Below are 19129 nucleotides of genomic sequence, written 5' to 3' on the forward strand. Positions count from 1 at the left end.
GGGACCCTCAGAGTTCCCGCAGAGCTGCCAGGACCTGCCCGGAGCCCTTTGGGCAGAATTTCCGTTTCCCTCGCGTTTTTCTTCTTTTTCTTTCTTTTTTTTTTCTTTTTATTTTCTTTTATTAAGAATTTTTTTCTTTTTTGTTTCTTTTTTTTCATTTTTAAAAATTTTTTTCCTTTTTTATTTTTTTAAATATTTTTCATTTCTTTCATTTTTCTTACTCTTTTAATTTTTTTTTTCATTTTTCCTTAGTTTTTCTTTTTTTTCATTTATTTTCATTCAATTTTTCATTTTTTTCATTAATATTTTTCTTTTTTTTATTTTATTTTTCTTTTTTTATTTTTAATTTATTTTTTATTTTTTTCAATTTTAATTTTTTTCTTTTTTTAAATTTTTTCATTTTAGTTTTCATTTTTTCATTTTAGTTTTCATTTCTTTTCATTTCTTTTCATTTCTTTTCATTTCATTTGTTTTTTTGAAATTTTTCTCATTTAAAAAATTTTTTTCTTTTTTTCATTTTTTTTTTTCTCATTTTTTTATTTTTTCTTTTTCAATTTTTTTCATTTCTTTTTCATTTTCTTTCATTTCTTTTTCATTTTTCCCCCTTTTTTTTCTTTTTTTTTTCATTTCTTTTTCTTTGTTTTTTCATTTTTTTTCCATTTTTTTTCCTTTTTTTAATTTCAATTTTCCCTTCTGGAATCAGCACCTTTTCCTCCGCCTCCACTCGCAGCTCTGCTGGAATTCTCAACCAGAGAGTGCCAAAAAAACCCAAAAAACCCCAAAAACTCCCGAAACCTCCGGAGCCTTCCCACCCCTCACGGAAAAATTTTGGGGGACCCCCAAAAAGCCTCTGACTGCACAGAAATAACTCAAAAAAATTGTAATTATGTACAAAAAAAACCCCAAAAACCCCCCGTGGGCTGGGGAGGATGTAGAAAACCTGTAAATGTTTATAAATCTGTAAAATATATTCATTTTTACAGAGCTGACCATCCCAAAAAAATGAGGAATTTCTTCTCCGCGCGCTTCGCTCCGGTGGAAAATTGAATTTTTTTGGGGCAAAACCTTTCCCTGGAATCCTTCAGCAGGGGTGTGGCAACGGCAGGTGATATTTTTAGTTATAATCTTATTTTTTTTGGGTGGTAAAAACCTCCTGGGCTGCCAAAATGTGATTTTTTTGCCCCAAAAAAAGAGCTCCTTGCCCACCCCTGGTGCTGGGGTGAAGAAGAAGCTGGAGTTTGGTTAATAAATGTATTTTTTGTGCTTTTTACTCTGCTAAAAAGCTGGTTTTTCCCACCCCAGCCGAGGGTTTTGGATTTTTTGGGAAATTTTGGGGGGAAAAAGGGGTGGGGGTGGAAGTGCCGGGCAAAATTCCACCCTAAAATCGCCGGGAGAGGGAAAATGCACCCCAAAAATCAGCTGGAAAGGCAAAATCCCACTCCAAAAACAATCTGGAAAATGGAAATCCTGCCCCAAAATTCTCCTGAAAAGCAAAATCCTGCCACAAAATAATATTGAAAATCGAAATCCAACCCCAAAGTCCTCTGGAAAGGCAAAATCCCACCCAAAAATAATCTGAAAAAGCAAAATCCTGCCACAAAATAATATTGCAAATTGAAATCCAACCCCAAAGTCCTCTGGAGAGGCAAAATCTGCCCCAAAATCCTCCCGAAAAGCAAAATTTTGCCCCAAAATCCTCTGGAAAATAAAAATCCTGCCCAAAAATTGTCTGGAAAATTGAAATCCAGCCCCAAAATCCACTGAAAAAGCAAAATTCTGCCCCAAAATTCTCCAGAAAAGCAAAATTTTGCCCCAAATTAATCTGGAAAGGCAAAAAGTTGTGACTCGGCCCTGCCGTGCTGGGTGTGAATTTCTGCTTTTTTTTGGGTGGTTTTTGGTTTCGTTTTTCTGTTTTTTGGGGGATTTTTTTGGGGTTTTTTTGGTGTTTTTTGGTGTTTTTTTACGATTCTGTGGGGGCTCTTTTGGGCCTGCCCGGGTGCAGCCGAAATTTGGGGTGCAGGGGAAATTTGGGGTGTGGGTGCTCCTAAATTTGGGTTTTTGTTCCTGGGAGGGGTGGGGGTGTTGGTGAAGTTTTGGGGTTCCTGCCCCAGTTTTGGGGAGCAGATTCCTGCAGAATTTTGGGGTTCCTGGAGCAGTTTTGGGGTGCAGAATTTTGGGGTGCAGATTTCTGCAAAATTTTGGGGTTTCTTCCCCATTTTTGGGGTGCAGATTTTGCAGAATTTCGGGGCTCCTGTCCCAATTTCAGGGTTCCTGTCCCAATTTCGGGGTTCCTGTCCCAATTTCGGGGTGCAGTTTTTACAGAATTTCGGGGTTCCTGTCCCAATTTCGGGGTTCCTGTCCCAATTTCGGGGTGCAGTTTTTGCAGAATTTCGTGGTTTTTGTCCCAATTTCGGGGTGCAGATTTTACAGAATTTCGGGGTTCCTGTCCCAATTTCGTGGTTTTTGTCCCAATTTCGGGGTGCAGTTTTTGCAGAATTTCGGGGTTCCTGTCCCAATTTCGGGGTTCCTGTCCCATTTTCGGGGTGCAGATTTTGCAGAATTTCGGGGTGCAGTTTTTGCAGAATTTCGGGGTTCCCGTCCCATTTTTGGGGTGCAGATTTTGCAGAATTTCGGGGTGCAGTTTTTACAGAATTTCGGGGTGCAGATTTTGCAGAATTTCGGGGTTCCTGTCCCAATTTCGGGGTGCAGATTTTGCAGAATTTCGGGGTGCAGATTTTGCAGAATTTCGGGGTTCCTGTCCCAATTTCGGGGTTCCTGTCCCAATTTCGGGGTGCAGTTTTTACAGAATTTCGGGGTTTCTGTCCCAGTTTTGGGGTGCAGTTTTTGCAGAATTTCGGGGTTTCTGTCCCCAATTTCGGGGTGCAGTTTTTACAGAATTTCGGGGTGCAGATTTTGCAGAATTTCGGGGTGCAGATTTTGCAGAATTTCGGGGTGCAGTTTTTACAGAATTTCGGGGTGCAGTTTTTACAGAATTTCGGGGTTCCTGTCCCATTTTCGGGGTGCAGATTTTACAGAATTTCGGGGTGCAGTTTTTGCAGAATTTTGGGGTGCAGATTTTGCAGAATTTCGGGGTTCCTGTCCCATTTTCGGGGTGCAGATTTTGCAGAATTTCGGGGTGCAGTTTTTACAGAATTTCGGGGTGCAGTTTTTACAGAATTTCGGGGTTTCTGTCCCAATTTCGGGGTGCAGTTTTTGCAGAATTTCGGGGTGCAGTTTTTGCAGAATTTCGGGGTGCAGTTTTTACAGAATTTCGGGGTGCAGTTTTTACAGAATTTCGGGGTTCTGCCCCAATTTGGGCTCCGCTCCCTGCCCGCCCGCCCGGGCGCTCCGAGGTTTCCGTTTCCGTCCCCGCCGGGGCGTTTCTGCGAAGCCGCCGCCGATTCCCCGAAACGGGCCGAAAATACGGGCGGGGGAGGGGGTGAACAGTGAAAAACTCAAAATTCAGCTGCTGGGAAAACAAAAATGAAAAATTCAAAATTCAGCCGCTGGGAAAACAAAAATGAAAAATTCAAAATTCAGCTGCTGGGAAAACAAAAAAAAAAAAGAAAAATTCAAAATTCAGCCGCTGGAAATAAACAAAAAAATAAGGTGAAAAATTCAAAATTCAGCCGCTGGAAATAAACAAAAAAATAAGGTGAAAAATTCAAAATTCAGCCGCTGGAAATAAACAAAAAAATAAGGTGAAAAATTCAAAATTCAGCTGCTGGGAAAACAAAAACGAAAAATTCAAAATTCTGCCGCTGGGAAAACAAAAATAAAAAATTCAAAATTCAGCTACTGGGAAAACAAAAAAAAAAAAAAGAAAAATTCAAAATTCAGCCGCTGGGAAAACAATTAAAAAAAAAATAGATGAAAAATTCAAAATTCAGCTGCTGGAAAAAAAAAAAAAAAGGTAAAATATTCAAAACTCAGCCACTGGAAGAAAAGTTTGGGGTGGAATTTTGGGGTTGTTTGGGGGGGATTTAGGGTTTATGGGGCCATAGGGGGTGTTAAGCCCCTGCAATTTGGGGGGATTTACAGGGATTTGGGGCACAGGGGGTGTTTGGGGGGGATTTGGGGTTTGGGACACACTGGGAGCTCACTGGGATGTACTGGGACATACTGGGATGTACTGGGAGCTCACTGGGGTGAGCTGGGGAACACTGGGACACACTGGGGGTGCACTGAGAGCTCACTGGGACATACTGGGAGTTCACTGGGACATACTGGGGAACACTGGGACACACTGGGAGTTCACTGGGATACACTGAGAGCTCACTGGGACATACTGGGACATACTGGGGGTGCACTGAGAGCTCACTGGGACATACTGGGACATACTGGGGGTGCACTGAGAGCTCACTGAGACATACTGGGACATACTGGGACACACTGGGAGCTCACTGGGACGTACTGGGGAACACTGGGACACACTGGGAGCTCACTGGGATACACTGGGGGTGCACTGAGAGCTCACTGGGAGTGCACTGGGACATACTGGGAGTGCACTGGGGCATACTGGGAGTGCACTGGGGCATACTGGGACATACTGGGATCACTGAGTGCGGGGTCAGCGGGTGCGGGGCAGTGCCGGGGCAGTGCCCGGGGTCACTCCTGGGGTCAGTGCCCCAAATCCCACAAATCCCCCCCAAACCCCCTCATCCCGTCCCAAATCCCACAAATCCCCCCAAACACCCCCCGTGCCCCAAATCCCTGTAAATCCCCCCAAATTGCAGGGGCTCAACACCCCCTATGGCCCCATAAACCCTAAATCCCCCCCAAACAACCCCCTGTGCCCCAAACCCCAAATCCTGCCCCCAACCCCAAATCCTGCCCCCAAACCCCAAATCCTGCCCCAAACCCCAAATCCTGCCCCCAAACCCCTCATTGTGCCCCCCAAACCCCAAATCCTGCCCCCAAACCCCAAATCCTGCCCCCAAACCCCTCACGGTGCCCCCCAAACCCCAAATCCTGCCCCCAAACCCCTCACGGTGCCCCCCAAACCCCAAATCCTGCCCCCAACCCCAAATCCTGCCCCCAAACCCCAAATCCTGCCCCAAACCCCAAATCCTGCCCCAAACCCCAAATCCTGCCCCCAAACCCCAAATCCTGCCCCAAACCCCAAATCCTGCCCCAAAACCCCAAATCCTGCCCCCAAACCCCTCACTGTGCCCCCCAAACCCCAAATCCTGCCCCCAAACCCCAAATCCTGCCCCCAAACCCCAAATCCTGCCCCCAACCCCAAATCCTGCCCCCAAACCCCAAATCCTGCCCCAAAACCCCAAATCCTGCCCCAAACCCCAAATCCTGCCCCCAAACCCCTCACGGTGCCCCCCAAACCCCAAATCCTGCCCCAAACCCCTCACTGTGCCCCCCAAACCCCTCACTGTGCCCCCCAAACCCCAAATCCTGCCCCCAAACCCCTCAATTCTCTGCTCAAAAATCACAACGAGGTTTCCCACCGTGTCAGAACTCCAAATGTCCCTCAGACATTTTTGGAAGTTCCAAGCCCAGGTCAGAAGCATTTGAGACCCCGGCAGGCAGCTGGAAAATTCTGGATTTAATCCATGGAACGATTTACCGGCCTTGCAGGAAGAACAAGAAGTCACAAAATTTAGATATTAAGAGTAAAAATAGTCACAAAGGGAAGAATTTTTGAGTGCTGTACAGGGGGGTTTTGGTTTTGTACATGGGGGTCAGAATTTTCAAGATAGATTTGGGATCTGGGCCTGCCCTGTCCTCCCTCTTTCTCCTTCCTCACCTCCATGTTCTTGGTGATGTTTGCACTCACGGAATGGTTTAGAGTAGAAAATCACCATTTAATACAGGTAAAATTGGGCAAAAACTGGATATAATCTGGATTTTTGGGACACCAGACTCAGCCTTACACTGGATTTCCCAGAGGAGCAGCTGGGTTTTCCCACTGGATTTTCAGAGCTCCCTTCTACAGGATCACTGCTCTGACAAGGTGGGAGCCCTAGATTGCCAGGCAATATTTAATTTATAAATAAAATATATTTATCTGTCACCATCTGCCAGAGGTGGGGCTGTTATCTTCTATTTTTTGGGGCAGTTTTCTCTATCTTTTTTTACAAACCAATGTTAATGCCCCATTGAATGTCACTGGTGACTGATAAAATTATCCCACAGTGAGATGGGAGGAGCCAAGCATTCCTACCTGGATAGAATCTGGATTTTTGGGGCACCAGCTCAGCCTTTTCCGCTGGATTTCCCAGAGGAGCAGCTGGGTTTTCCCCTGGATCATCAGAGGAAGGCTCCACCCTCCTCCAGGCTCACTGCCCCGACAGAACCACACCTGCCCCTCCAATTTGGACTGACCAAAAGGGTTTCAGGTTGTATTCTCACTCTGCCAGTGATTTTTTTTTTTTTTTTATTGCATGGATTTTGGTTTTTTTTTTCCCTTTTCCTAATAAATTCTATTTCTGACTTGGAATCTCTCACTGCTTTCAAACCAGAACATCATTTTGGCGCCCAGCGTGGGGCTCAAACCAACGACCCCGAGATGAAGATTCTCCCAACTCCCAGCACAGCATTCCCACAGCAAACCGTGTCTAGAAATCCACTTTATTTGGTTGTAGACAAGTCAGAAATCCACTTTATTTGGTTGTAGACAAGTCAGAAATCCACTTTATTTGGTTGAAGACGAGTCAGAAATCCACTTTATTTGGTTGAAGGCGAGTCAGTGATGGCCAACTCGGCCCCAGATCCCCCTGAGAACCCCGAGGAGCCGCGCCCACCCCAGCTGGGCAGCACCTGGCATCAAGCCTGGTGGGTATCCAGGAGAACATTCCCAGCTGGAGCAGCTCTCCGTGGCCTGGCAGGACACGCCTGAGCTCCAGCAGCTGCTGGCACGTGGCACTGGGTGTCCCTCGTGTCCCAGGCTGGCGCAGCAGCGGGAAGGTGGAGCAGGGAGGAGCTGGGATGTGCTGGGAGTGGAGCTGCTCCCCACCCCTGCAAGTGGCACTGGAGCCAGTCCGTGGCCAGCAGTGGTTGTGTCCCTTGGGAGGAGGAGGAGGAGGAGGAGGAAGGGGAGGATTTTCCTGACCAAACTCCCCCCCACCATCGCTTCCCTTTGCTGCGTGGGTCAGGAAAAATCCGGGGAGGGAGTGGGAAGGAGCAGGACACAAAGTGGGGGACGTGGGCAGCTGAAAGTGTCACCCCGGTCCCCTCGGGGGGCAGAGAAGGTGTCACCAGCACTGGGCAGCTGAAAGTGTCACCCCAATCCCCTCGGGGGGCAGAGGGGATGGCAGGGGGCTGGCAGAGGAGGTGGCAGCAGCAGCAGCAGCAGCAGCCATGGCCATTCCCTGGCAGGGAATCCGGGAATCCCAGGGGAAGGAGGAGCTGGGAAGGGAAGAGGAGGGTCCTGGGGGTCTCGGTGCCCCCTCAGTTGATGGGCTCACACTGGGACGGGGAGGGTCCCGGGGGTCTCGGTGCCCCCTCAGTTGATGGGCTCGTACTCGGAGTAGCGTCGCCTCCGTGCCAGCAGCAGCAGGCAGCTGCCCAGCAGCAGCATGGCCAGCGGGGTGCCCAGCGCCACGGCGGCGATGGAGATCACCAGGGGGGAGAAGGTGTCCCTGGGGGGCTCCCCGAAACCCAGCAGCACCGACCTGCGGGAGGGGATCGGGGTCAGGGTCAGGACAGGGGAGGGGCTCTGCCCTTCCCCACCTCGCAGGGTCAGGGCAGGATGAGGCTCCTCAAGGAACTCGGTGGAGCCTTTGCTGCAGGACTGGAGGGAAACTCAAAACTTGGGCATGGAGAGGGGTGCTAAATAGAGAAACCCCGTGACATGCCAGTCCCCAAAGTGCACAACAGCCTGAGTGACCAGCAGCACCCCTCACACCCTTCTGCACACCCTGAGTGACCAGCAGCACCCCTCAGACCCCTCTGCACACCCTGAGTGACCAGCAGCACCCCTCAGACCCCTCTGTACATCATGAGTGACCAGCAGCACCCCTCAGACCCCTCTGTACACCCTGAGTGACCAGCAGCACCCCTCAGACCCCTCTGCACACCCTGAGTGACCAGCAGCACCCCTCACACCCCTCTGCACACCCTGAGTGACCAGCAGCACCCCTCAGACCCCTCTGTACATCCTGAGTGACCAGCAGCACCCCTCAGACCCCTCTGCACACCCTGAGTGACCAGCAGCACCCCTCACACCCCTCTGTACATCCTGAGTGACCAGCAGCACCCCTCAGACCCCTCTGCACAGCCTGAGTGTCCACCAGCACCCCTCAGACCCCTCTGCACAGCCTGAGTGTCCACCAGCACCCCTCAGACCCCTCTGCACACCCTGAGTGACCAGCAGCACCCCTCAGACCCCTCTGCACAGCCTGAGTGTCCACCAGCACCCCTCAGACCCCTCTGTACACCCTGAGTGACCAGCAGCACCCCTCAGACCCTTCTGCACATCCTGAGTGACCAGCAGCACCCCTCAGACCCCTCTGCACATCTTTAGTGACCAGCAGCACCCCTCAGACCCTTCTGCACATCCTGAGTGACCAGCAGCATCCCTTTAGATCCCTCTACATATTCTGAGTGGCCAGGAACATCCTTGACCAGGAGATTCTTCCACTTTTAGACCCTTCAGACCCCTCTGCACATCATGAGTGACCAGGATAATTTCAGACCCCTCTGCACATCATGAGTGACCAGGATCATTTCAGACCCCTCTGCACATCATGAATGACCAGCAGCATCCCTCTAAACCCCTCTGCACACCGTGAGTGACCAGCACCCCTCAGACCCCACTCACCAGCTGAGGTACCTCTTCTCCTGGTACACCTCTCCCTCCTCACCCCCAAAGGACACGTTGAGGGCGCTGATGGTGCAGCTGCTGCCCAAACTCTCCCCAAAATAAGCCTGGACCACGCTGGCCATGGGCAGGGTCCCGTTGGCCACCTGCAGCCCCCCAGCCCTGCACTGGATGCCGTCCTCACGCCGGGGGCTGGGGGAGCCGTAGGCCGTGGCTTTCCACTGCAGGAATCCCAAAACGGAGCTGCTGTTGTGGGGCTGAGCCAGCAGGGACAGCACCTGGGGAGGGAGGGACAGCAGGGTCACCCTGCGAGTGAAAGAGCTTGAAAATCACGGGGGTTTAGGGTTAAAAGGAAAATGAAGCTCAGTAGGCCTTGGGGGAAAAAAAATTAAAAAATAAAAATAAATAACCTAGGAACATGTAGGCCGTGTGCCTTGCTAGAACTGCACCTTGCTAGAGCTACATGATAAATGATGTAATTGTTAGATAGGATTCTAGATTAGGGGTCCAAAGGGAACAAGATGGAGGGAATTGGGTGTGTAGGATCTCTGTCCATGGAAAAGAGTTTTCAATCTTACAGGATGAATTACAAGCTCTGAGGGTTTGATTTAAGTAATAATTAAGTGTGGCACGGGTGCAAAAGTAAAATTTTAGGATTCTAGATGAGGGGTCCAAAGGGGACAAGATGGAGGAAATTGGGTGTGCCTTGTCCTTTTTCTCCTTCTCCATGCCCTCCCATGTCTCACTGTGGCGTTGGCATTTTTCTGTTGGTTTAAGTTAAGGACACACTGTTCAATGTAGATAATAGATATTGGCACGTTATTGTAAATAGGGCACACATAGTTTCTAATATATAATGTTTGTAACATTATATTCCAGAAACTGGGGACTGGGTTCAGGCTGGGGACACACTGTTCAACATAGGTGACAGATATTGGCAATTATTTTAAATATAGCACAGGGAGTTTGTGGTATTTAATATTTGTAACATCCCACTGACGGCAGAGCCCCGCAGGACAGACAGAACACGTTATAGGTAAGTTTATTCTTATACGTATAAGAATATATGTATATTCTTATATATATACATATATATATATACATATATTCTTATATGTATAAGAATAAACCACCTTGCAAACCAGCACAGACGATCCACGACTTCTTCTTTGCCAGAGGGGCCCAGAGAGACTTTCTACAATCCCGGGAATCACTGGAATATCACTTTCTACAATCCCTGGAATATCACTTTCTACAATCCCGGGAATCCCTGGAATATCACTCTCTACAATCCCGGGAGTCCCTGGAATATCACTTTCTACAATCCCTGGAATATCAGTCTCTACAATCCCTGGAATATCACTTTCTACAATCCCAGGAATCACTGGAATATCATTCTCTACAATCCCGGGAGTCCCTGGAATATCACTTTCTACAATCCCTGGAATATCACTCTCTACAATCCCTGGAATATCACTTTCTACAATCCCAGGAATCACTGGAATATCGCTTTCTACAATCCCGGGAATCACTGGAATATCACTTTCTACAATCCCGGGAATCCCTGGAATATCACTCTCTACAATCCCGGGAGTCCCTGGAATATCACTTTCTACAATCCCTGGAATATCACTCTCTACAATCCCTGGAATATCACTCTCTACAATCCCAGGAATCCCTGGAATATCACTCTCTACAATCCCGGGAATCCCTGGACTATCACTCTCTACAATCCCGGGAATCATTGGAATCTCACTCTCTACAATCCCTGGACTATCACTCTCTACAATCCCAGGAATCCCTGGAATATCACTCTACAATCCCTGGACTATCACTCTCTACAATCCCTCTCTACAATCCCTGGAATCTCACTCTCTACAATCCCTGGAATCTCACTCTCTACAATCCCTCTCTACAATCCCTGGAATCTGGCGATCCCGGGGCTCACCTGGAAGATGCTGGGCGTGTACTCGTCGTCGATGGACCTGCGGGAGCGCAGGCTGCGGGCCGCCCCCGGCGCCTCCACCGTGGCCAGCTGCAGCAGGAAGCGGGAGCCGTTCCCGCGGGGAGCCACCCCGGCCAGCAGGAACTGCAGCTGGCAGCTCTCGGCGCTGTGCAGCAGCCGCGGCAGCCGCGCCGCACGGCCCGCGGAGCTGTAGGCCGTCAGCTGGGGACGGGGGACGGGGGACAGGGGACAGGGGACAGGGGACAGAGAGGGACAGGGAGGGACAGGGGACAGGGGACAGGGGACAGGGGACAGCGAGGGACAGGGGACAGCGAGGGACAGGGGACAGAGAGGGACAGGGGACAGGGGACAGGGGACAGGGGACAGGGGACAGCCAGGGACAGGGAGGGACAGAGAGGGACAGGGAGGGACAGGGGACAGCGAGGGACAGGGGACAGCGAGGGACAGAGAGGGACAGGGAGGGACAGGGGACAGTGAGGGACAGGGGACAGAGGGACAGTGAGAGACAGAGAGGGACAGGGGACAGCGAGGGACAGGGAGGGACAGAGGACAGTGAGGGACAATGAGGGACAGGGGACAGTGAGGGACAGGGAGGGACAGAGGACAGTGAGGGACAGGGAACAGAGGGGCAGGGGACAGACAGGGATAGAGACAAGGGGACAGAGGGACAGTGAGAGACAGAGAGGGACAGGGGACAATGATGGACAGGGGGACAGTGAGTGACAGGGGGACAAAGAGGGACAGGGGGGCAGTGAGGGATGCTCTCTGCCCCCTGGACACGTCCCCTGCCCCATGGACGTGCTCCCTGCCCCTGGACACGTCCCTTGTCCCCTGGACATATCCCCTGACCCCTGGACAAGTCCCCTGACCCCTGGCCATGTACCTTGCCCCCTCCCGTGCCCCCTGCCCCTGCCCATGCCCCCTGCCCCATGGACGTGCTCTCTGCTCCCTGGAGACATCCCCTGCCCCTGGACATGCCTCCTGCCCCCCGGCCATGCCCCCTGCCCGTGTCCCCTGCCCCTGCCCATGCCCCTGCCCCTGCCCATGCCCCTGCCCCCCGGCCGTGCCCCCTGCCCTATGCCCATGCCCCCTGCCCCCTGCCCATGTCCCCTGCCCCCTGGCCATGCTCCCTGCCCCTGGACATGCCTTCTGCTGCCTGCCCGTGCCCCCTGCCCCCTGCCCCCCAGCCGTGCCCCTTGCCCATGCCCCCTGCCCATGCCCCCTGCCCATGCCCCCTGCCCATGCCCCCTGCCCGTGCCCCCTGCCCCCTGCCCCCGAGCCGTGCCCCCTGCCCCTGGCCGTGCCCCCTGCCCCTGCCCATGCCCCCTGCCCATGCCCCCTGCCCATGCCCCCTGCCCGTGCCCCCTGCCCCCTGCCCCCCAGCCGTGCCCCCTGCCCATGCCCGTGCCCCCTGCCCCTGCCCGTGCCCCCTGCCCATGCCCCCTGCCCCCCAGCCGTGCCCCCTGCCCATGCCCGTGCCCCCTGCCCCCTGGCCGTGCCCCCTGCCCATGCCCCCTGCCCCTGCCCATGCCCCCTGCCCATGCCCCCTGCCCCTGCCCGTGCCCCCTGCCCCCGGACACACCCGGAACGCCAGGCTGCCGTTGGAGAAGGCCCCGCCGGGGTCGGCGGCCGGCGCCCCGCGGAGCTCGGCCGTCAGCGCCGTGCGGTTCAGGCGGAGGCTGTCCCAGGAGAACTCCGCCAGGTCATAGGCGGGGTAGAAGAGCTCCCCCGAAGGAGCTTTGGCCTCGCTGAACTCGAAGAGCTGCAGGGAAAGGGAGGGGAGAGGAGCTGGGAGCACCGGGGGCAGAGGTGCCTCAGGCAGGCAGCTCAGACACTTCCCTGGATGGGGATGGATGGGTGGATGGATGGGTGGGGATGGATGGATGGATGGATGGATGGGGATGGATGGATGGATGGGGATGGATGGGTGGGGATGGATGGATGGATGGATGGATGGATGGGGATGGGTGGGGATTTCCCAGGAGCTTTGAAGCTGCCCAGGGACCCCCTGCACCCCCAGGTATCCCAGACCACCCACTTGCTGTGGGAACCCAGGGCTTCCCTCTGGCTGCCCTGGGACCCCCTGGACAGAGCCCCAGAGACACTGGCTGTGATCTCTGTCCATGGAAAAGAGTTTTCAATCTCACAGGATGAATTACCAGCTCTGAGTGTTTGATATCAGTAATAATTAAGTGTGGCACGGGTGCAAAAGTAACATTTTAGGATTCTAGATGAGGGGTCCAAAGGGGACAAGCTGGAGGAAATTGGGTGTGCCTTGTCCTTTTTCTCCTTCTTCATGCCCTCCATGTCTCACTGTGGTGTTGGCATTTTTCTGTTGGTTCAGGCTGGGGACACACTGTCCAACGTAGGTGACAGATATTGGCACGTTATTGTAAATCCAGCCCAGGGAGTTTCTGGTATTTAATGTTTGTCACATCCCACTGAGGGCAGAGCCCCACACGCTGCCCTGCAGGACAGAGCTGGGCAGGGCAGCAGAACATGTGAGAGATCAACAGAATAAACAACCTGGAAACCAGCACAGATTAATTACGACTTCTTCGCCGGCAACTCGGAGACTTTCTACAATCTGGGAATCATCTCACCACCGCCGTCCCCAGCACCCTGCCTGCTGTACCTTGGTGAAGACCACGGCCGTGGCGTAGACCACGCTGTCGGGGGGCTCGATCCACACGGCTCCGGCGGGGCTGGGGGACAGCAGCCGGCTCCAGTTGACCCTCAGGGCGCTGCTGGGGCTGCGGGTGGCCACCAGGAGCACGGAGGGGGCCCCGATGCTGCTCCAGACGTAGTGAAGGCTGTCGGCGGGCCCCAGCGCCCGCACGTGCAGCAGGTTCACCGAGGAGCTGTTCCAGCCCGGGTTGTACTCCATGGACACCTGCGGGGTGGGGATGGGTTTGGGCTGGCTCCGAGCCCTGCCCGAGGTTGGGGCGCTGCCTCGGCTCCCGTGACTCCGCGGGCCCGGGTGTTGCTCAATGCGCTCGGTCAGCGTTTTACAGCTTGGAGCTGCTGGCCATGCTCGTGGCCCTTCCCCTGCACAGCCCCTTCCCTTCCCTTCCCTTCCCTTCCCCTCCCTTCCCTTCCCTTCCCTTCCCTTCCCTTCCCTTCCCCTCCCTTCCCTTCCCTTCCCTTCCCTTCCCTTCCCTTCCCTTCCCTTCCCTTCCCTTCCCTTCCACAGCCCCTTCCCTTCCCTTCCCTTCCCATCCCTTCCCTTCCCTTCCCTTCCCCTCCCTTCCCTTCCCTTCCACAGCCCCTTCCCTTCCCCTCCCTTCCCTTCCCTTCCCTTCCCTTCCCTTCCCTTCCCTTCCCTTCCCTTCCCTTCCCTTCCCATCCCACCCTCGGCCCCGGTACCCCCCGGTACTTCCCGGTACTCCCGGTACCCCCGCTCACTTTCCGGCTCCACTCGGCCCTGGTACCCCCCGGTAGCCCAAATACCCTCGGTACCCCCCCCAGTACCCCTCGGTATCCCCCCCCTGTACCCCCCGGTACTTCCCGGTACCCCCCGGTACTTTCCGGCTCCGCTCGGTCCCGGTACTCCCGGTATTCCCGGTACCCCCGGTGCCCCCGCTCACCCCCCGGCTCCGCTCGGTCCCGGTACCCCCCGGTACCCCCAATACCCTCGGTACCCCCCAATACCCTCGGTACCCCCCGGTACTTTCCGGCTCCGCTCGGTCCCGGTACTCCCGGTATTCCCGGTACTCCCGGTACCCCCGCTCACCTGCCGGCTCCGCTCGGTCCCGGTACCCCCCGGTACCCCCAATACCCTCGGTACCCCCGGTACCCCCGGTACCCCCGGTACCCCCGGTACTCCCGGTACTCCCGGTACCCCCAGTACTCCCGGTACCCCCCGGTACCCCCGGTACTCCCGGTACCCCCCGGTACTCCCGGTACTCCCGGTACCCCCGGTACTCCCGGTACTCCCGGTACCCCCAGTACTCCCGGTACCCCCCGGTACCCCCGGTACTCCCGGTATTCCCGGTACCCCCGGTGCCCCCGCTCACCTCCCGGCTCCGCTCGGCCCCGGCCGCCGCCAGCAGCGCCGCCAGCAGCGCCAGCCCCGCACCGGCGGCCATGGCGGCACCGGAACGGCCCCGGGACCGCCCCGGGACCGCCCCGGAACGGCCCCGGGACCGCCCTTGGACCGCCCCGGAACGGCCCCGGGACCGCCCCGGAACGGCCTCGGTACAGCCCCCGGGACTGCCCCGGATCCGCCCTTGGACCGCCCTTGGACCGCCTCGGTACCGCCCCGGTACAGCAGCGGGGACAGCCTTGGAACCGCCCCGGTACGGCACCGGTAGCGCCCCGGTACCGCCCTTGGACCGCCTCGGAACGGCCCCGGTACCGCCCCAGTACAGCATCGGGAACCGCCCCGGTACAGCCCCGGTACAGCCCCGGGGACAGCCTCGGTACAGCCCCGGTACCGCCCCGGTACAGCCCTGGTACAGCCCCGGGACCGCCCTTGGGCCGCCCCGGTACCGCCCCTGTACAGCACCGGGGACCGCCCCGGTACCGCCTCGGGACCGCCCTTGGACCGGCCCGGGACCGCCTCGGAACAACACCGGGGCCGCCCCGGTGCCGCCGGTGCCGCGCCCCGCACAGAGGACCCGCGGGGTGCGGCGGAGCCGGGAACCGCTCGGGATTCGCCTTCAGCTTCTGCCCCGCCTGCGGCGAGCGCCAGGGCGGCAGAGACCCCGTGGGGTCAGCCGGTGGGGCGAGACCCCCGTGGAGTCCTCCGGTGGGGTGAGACCCCCGTGGGGTCATCCTGTGAGACCCCCGTGGGGTCATCCCGTGGGGTGAGACCCCCGTGGGGTCATCCTGTGAGACCCCCATGTCCATCCTCCCATGGGGCGAGACCCCCGTGGGGTCATCCCGTGAGACCCCCGTGTCCATCATCCGGTGGGGTGAGACCCCCGTGGGGTCATCCCGTGGGGTGAGACCCCTGTGTCCATCCTCCCGTGGGGTGAGACCCCCATGTCCATCATCCCGTGAGACCCCCATATCCATCAACCGGTGGGGTGAGACCCCCATGTCCATCAACAGGTGGGGTGAGACGCCCATGTCCATCCTCCCGTGGGGTGAGACCCCCGTGTCCATCATCCGGTGGGGTGAGACCCCCGTGGGGTCACCCGGTGGGGTGAGACCCCCATGTCCATCATCCCGTGGGGTGAGACCCCCATGTCCATCATCCCGTGGGGTGAGACCCCCATGTCCATCAACAGGTGGGGTGAGACGCCCATGTCCATCCTCCCGTGGGGTGAGACCCCCGTGTCCATCATCCGGTGGGGTGAAACCCCCGTGGGGTCACCCGGTGGGGTGAGACCCCTGTGGAGTCATCCCGTGGGGTGAGACCCCCATGTCCATCAACCGGTGGGGTGAGACCCCCGTGGAGTCATCCCACGGATTGGAGACCCCCATGTCCATCCTCCCGTGGGGTGGGAGAGTTTTTCATGGTTGTCAAATGACAAAAAACATGGATTTTTTGGGGGTTTTAGGATTGCCAGGGGAAAATTCCACATTTTTTTCTTGGTTCTAGGGTTGTCAAACAACAACAAAAAAAATTTGTTTTATTTGGTTTAGGATTATCAGGGGAACATTCCAGAGTTTTTCATGGTTCTAGGGTTGTCAAATGACAAAAAACACTGATTTTTTTGGGGGGGTTAGGATTTCCAGGGGAAAATTCCAGAGTTTTTCTTGGTTCTAGGGTTGTCAAAAAACAACAAAAAAAATTGGTTTTGTTGAGATTAGGATTGCTAGGGGGAAATTCCAGAGTTTTTCTTGGGTTTAGGATTGCCAGGGGAAAATTCCACATTTTTTCTTGTTTCTAGGGTTGTGAAACAACAAAAAAACCCAATTTTTTGTTTGGTTTAGGATTTCCAGGGGAACATTCCAGAGTTTTTCTTGGTTCTAGGTTTGTCAAACAACAAAAAAAAATTTGGTTTTGTTTGGTTTAGGATTATCAGGGAAACATTCCAGAGCTTTTGTTGCTTCTAGGGTTGTCAACCAAGAATTCCATTGTTTATTTTGGGTTTAGGATTGCCAGGGGAAAATTCCACATTTTTTTCTTGGTTCTAGGGTTGTCAAACAACAAAAAAATTGGTTTTATTTAGTTTAGGATTATCAGGGGAACATTCCACATTTTTTCTTGGCTCTAGGGTTGTCAAAAAACAAAAAAAAAATTGGTTTTGTTGAGATTAGGATTGCTAGGGGGAAATTCCAGAGTTTTTCATGGTTCTAGCATTGTCGAACAACAAAAAAAAAAATTGGTTTTATTTGGTTTAGGATTATCAGGGGAACATTCCAGAGTTTTTCATGGTTCTAGGGTTGTCAAACAACAACAACAAAAAAATTGGTTTTTTGGAAAGCACAAAACACCTTTTGGGAAGAAAATATCAAAAATGGGAAAGTACTGGGGGACACATGCGGGGTTAATTTACCAAACATTCCCAACTGGAGAAAATCTGAATTTATTTACCAAGGAGAAATTGATGATGGAGGGGAAATAAATGATGGAGGAGAAACAGATGATGGAGGGGAAAGAGATGATGGAGGAGAAATTGATGATGGGAGAGAGATTGATGATGGAGGAGAAATTGATGATGGAGGAGAAAGAGATGATGGAGGAGAAATTGATGGAGGAGAAATAAGATGATGGAGGAGAAATAAATGATGGAGAAGAAATTGATGATGGAGGAGAAATAAATGATGGAGAAGAAACAGATGGTGGAGGGGAAAGAGATGGAGGAGAAACAGATGATGGAGAAGAAATGGATGATGGAGAAATGGATGATGGAGGAGAAAGAGATGATGGAGAAGAAATTGATGATGGAGGAGAAATTGTTGACGGAAGAGAAATTGATGGAGAAGAAACAGATGATGGAGGGGATAGAGATGATGGAGGAGAAACTGATGATGGAGAAATGGATGATGGAGAAATGGATGATGGAGGGGAAATGGATGATGGAGAAATGGATGATGGAGGAGAAATGGATGACGGAGAAATGGATGATGGAGGAGAGATGGATGATGGAGGGGAAATGGATGATGGAGGAGAAATGGATGATGGAGAAATGGATGATGGAGGAGAAATGGATGATGGAGGAGAAATGGATGATGGAGAAATGGATGATGGAGGAGAGATGGATGATGGAGGGGAAATGGAGGAGAAATGGATGGAGGAGAGATGGATGATGGAGGAGAAATGGATGATGGAGGAGAAATGGATGATGGAGGAGAAATGGATGATGGAGGAGAGATGGATGATGGAGGAGAAATTGATGATGGAGAAATGGATGATGGAGGAGAAATAGATGACGGAGAAATAGATGATGGAGGAGAGATGGATGATGGAGGGGAAATGGATGATGGAGAAATAGATGATGGAGGAGAAATGGATGATGGAGGAGAAATGGATGATGGAGGAGAGATGGATGATGGAGGAGAAATGGATGGAGGAGAGATGGATGATGGAGGAGAAATTGATGATGGAGGAGAAATTGATGATGGAGAAATGGATGATGGAGGAGAAATAGATGACGGAGAAATGGATGATGGAGGAGAAATGGAAGATGGAGGAGAAATGCTTCAAGAAGGGAGCAGGGGATGTCCCAAAAAGTGGTCCCATCCCCTCGGGGTCGTTATGAACCTCGCAGAGGGGGGTCCTGGGAGGAAAATGGCACGAAAAGAAAAGAGACACCTGCCTGGAGATCATCTCTGCCGGGACTCGAACCCGGAACCTCTGGATTAGAAGTCCAGCGCGCTCGTCCATTGCGCCACAGAGACCTCACCGTGAGGGGAGCGGCGGCTCCGGAACTGAGGAATCCCCACCTCCGGAGCCCCCTCCCGCTCCCAGGCGGGCTGGAATTATCCCAGGGATGATCCATTTCTGGCCCGATGCAGCAAGAAGCCGCCGGTACCCGCCTCCCCGGCAACGGTTTCCGCAGCATCCCCGAGCACAGCGAAATCCCGGAGCAGAATCCGTCGCTGCGTCTCCCTCTCAGCATCCGCACGAGGCAAGGGATAAAGGTGGGAAGAGGATTTAGAGGATGGGAGGAAAAAAAAAAAAAAGCACCCAGGAGCTGAGGTTTGAGCGTGGGTTTCCTTTCAGCGAGACGTCAGGCACGGGGGTAATGAGGAAACGTCGTGGCTCTTCTGTCCGGGGGGAAAAAAATGGAGACAGATGTCAAAACAAAAGAGGAAAGGTCCATTGAAAGGCACTGATCCATTAACAATGGATCAGACTCTGGCATGAGGGAATGGTGCGTTTGGAATCCCTGAACGGAACGAATTTCAGGCTGTTGTTCTGTCCCAAACACACCCGCAATTCCCGGGAAAGGGGAGATGGAAAGTGGAGTCCGAGAAGAGGAATTCCCTGC

General features: G+C 53.5%; 1 protein-coding gene, 1 long non-coding RNA gene and 1 other non-coding gene across 5 annotated transcripts; 1 reads left to right on the plus strand and 2 right to left on the minus strand.

Moving 5' to 3' along the window:
* Positions 1 to 94: 94 nt before the first annotated feature.
* On the minus strand, positions 95 to 14850 carry GLMP (glycosylated lysosomal membrane protein). Of its 3 annotated transcripts, none has more exons than XR_014950065.1 (7): positions 14759 to 14850; positions 13378 to 13635; positions 12325 to 12504; positions 10725 to 10943; positions 8777 to 9054; positions 5463 to 5585; positions 95 to 3890 (listed from the first exon to the last, which is right to left on the minus strand). XR_014950065.1 is itself a non-coding variant. In XM_077789407.2 (6 exons), the coding sequence occupies exons 1-6, from the start codon at positions 14828 to 14830 to the stop codon at positions 7460 to 7462; spliced, it is 1176 nt and encodes a 391-aa protein (XP_077645533.1). In that variant the 5' UTR covers positions 14831 to 14850; the 3' UTR covers positions 6607 to 7459. The 3 variants fall into 3 exon arrangements, 1 of the variants encoding a protein (XP_077645533.1); XR_014950066.1 differs by having other exon boundaries at positions 95 to 3893; XM_077789407.2 differs by lacking the exons at positions 95 to 3890; positions 5463 to 5585 and adding an exon at positions 6607 to 7628.
* Positions 5567 to 6720, plus strand: LOC146765369 (uncharacterized). The gene is made up of 2 exons (XR_014950069.1): positions 5567 to 6353; positions 6477 to 6720. It is a non-coding gene; the product is annotated as an uncharacterized LOC146765369 (long non-coding RNA).
* Positions 14851 to 18462: 3612 nt separating the features above from the next.
* On the minus strand, positions 18463 to 18536 carry TRNAR-UCU (transfer RNA arginine (anticodon UCU)). Its single transcript has one exon. It is a non-coding gene; the product is annotated as a tRNA-Arg (tRNA).
* Positions 18537 to 19129: the final 593 nt, after the last annotated feature.

The sequence above is a fragment of the Lonchura striata genome, chromosome 25, assembly GCF_050655825.1.
Source record: "Lonchura striata isolate lonStrDom1 chromosome 25, ASM5065582v1, whole genome shotgun sequence".
Lineage (NCBI taxonomy): Eukaryota > Metazoa > Chordata > Aves > Passeriformes > Estrildidae > Lonchura > Lonchura striata.

Bases quoted from the DNA above. Each gene is read 5' to 3' on its own strand.
- GLMP (XM_077789407.2), bottom strand. From the start codon at position 14,830: ATGGCCGCCGGTGCGGGGCTGGCGCTGCTGGCGGCGCTGCTGGCGGCG. The intron at 12,505-13,377 runs GTACAGCAGGCA...CTTTCCCTGCAG, and splicing joins CGGCCGTGGTCTTCACCAAG to CTCTTCGAGTTCAGCGAGGC. The intron at 10,944-12,324 runs GTGTGTCCGGGG...CCCCGTCCCCAG, and splicing joins ACGGCAGCCTGGCGTTCCGG to CTGACGGCCTACAGCTCCGC.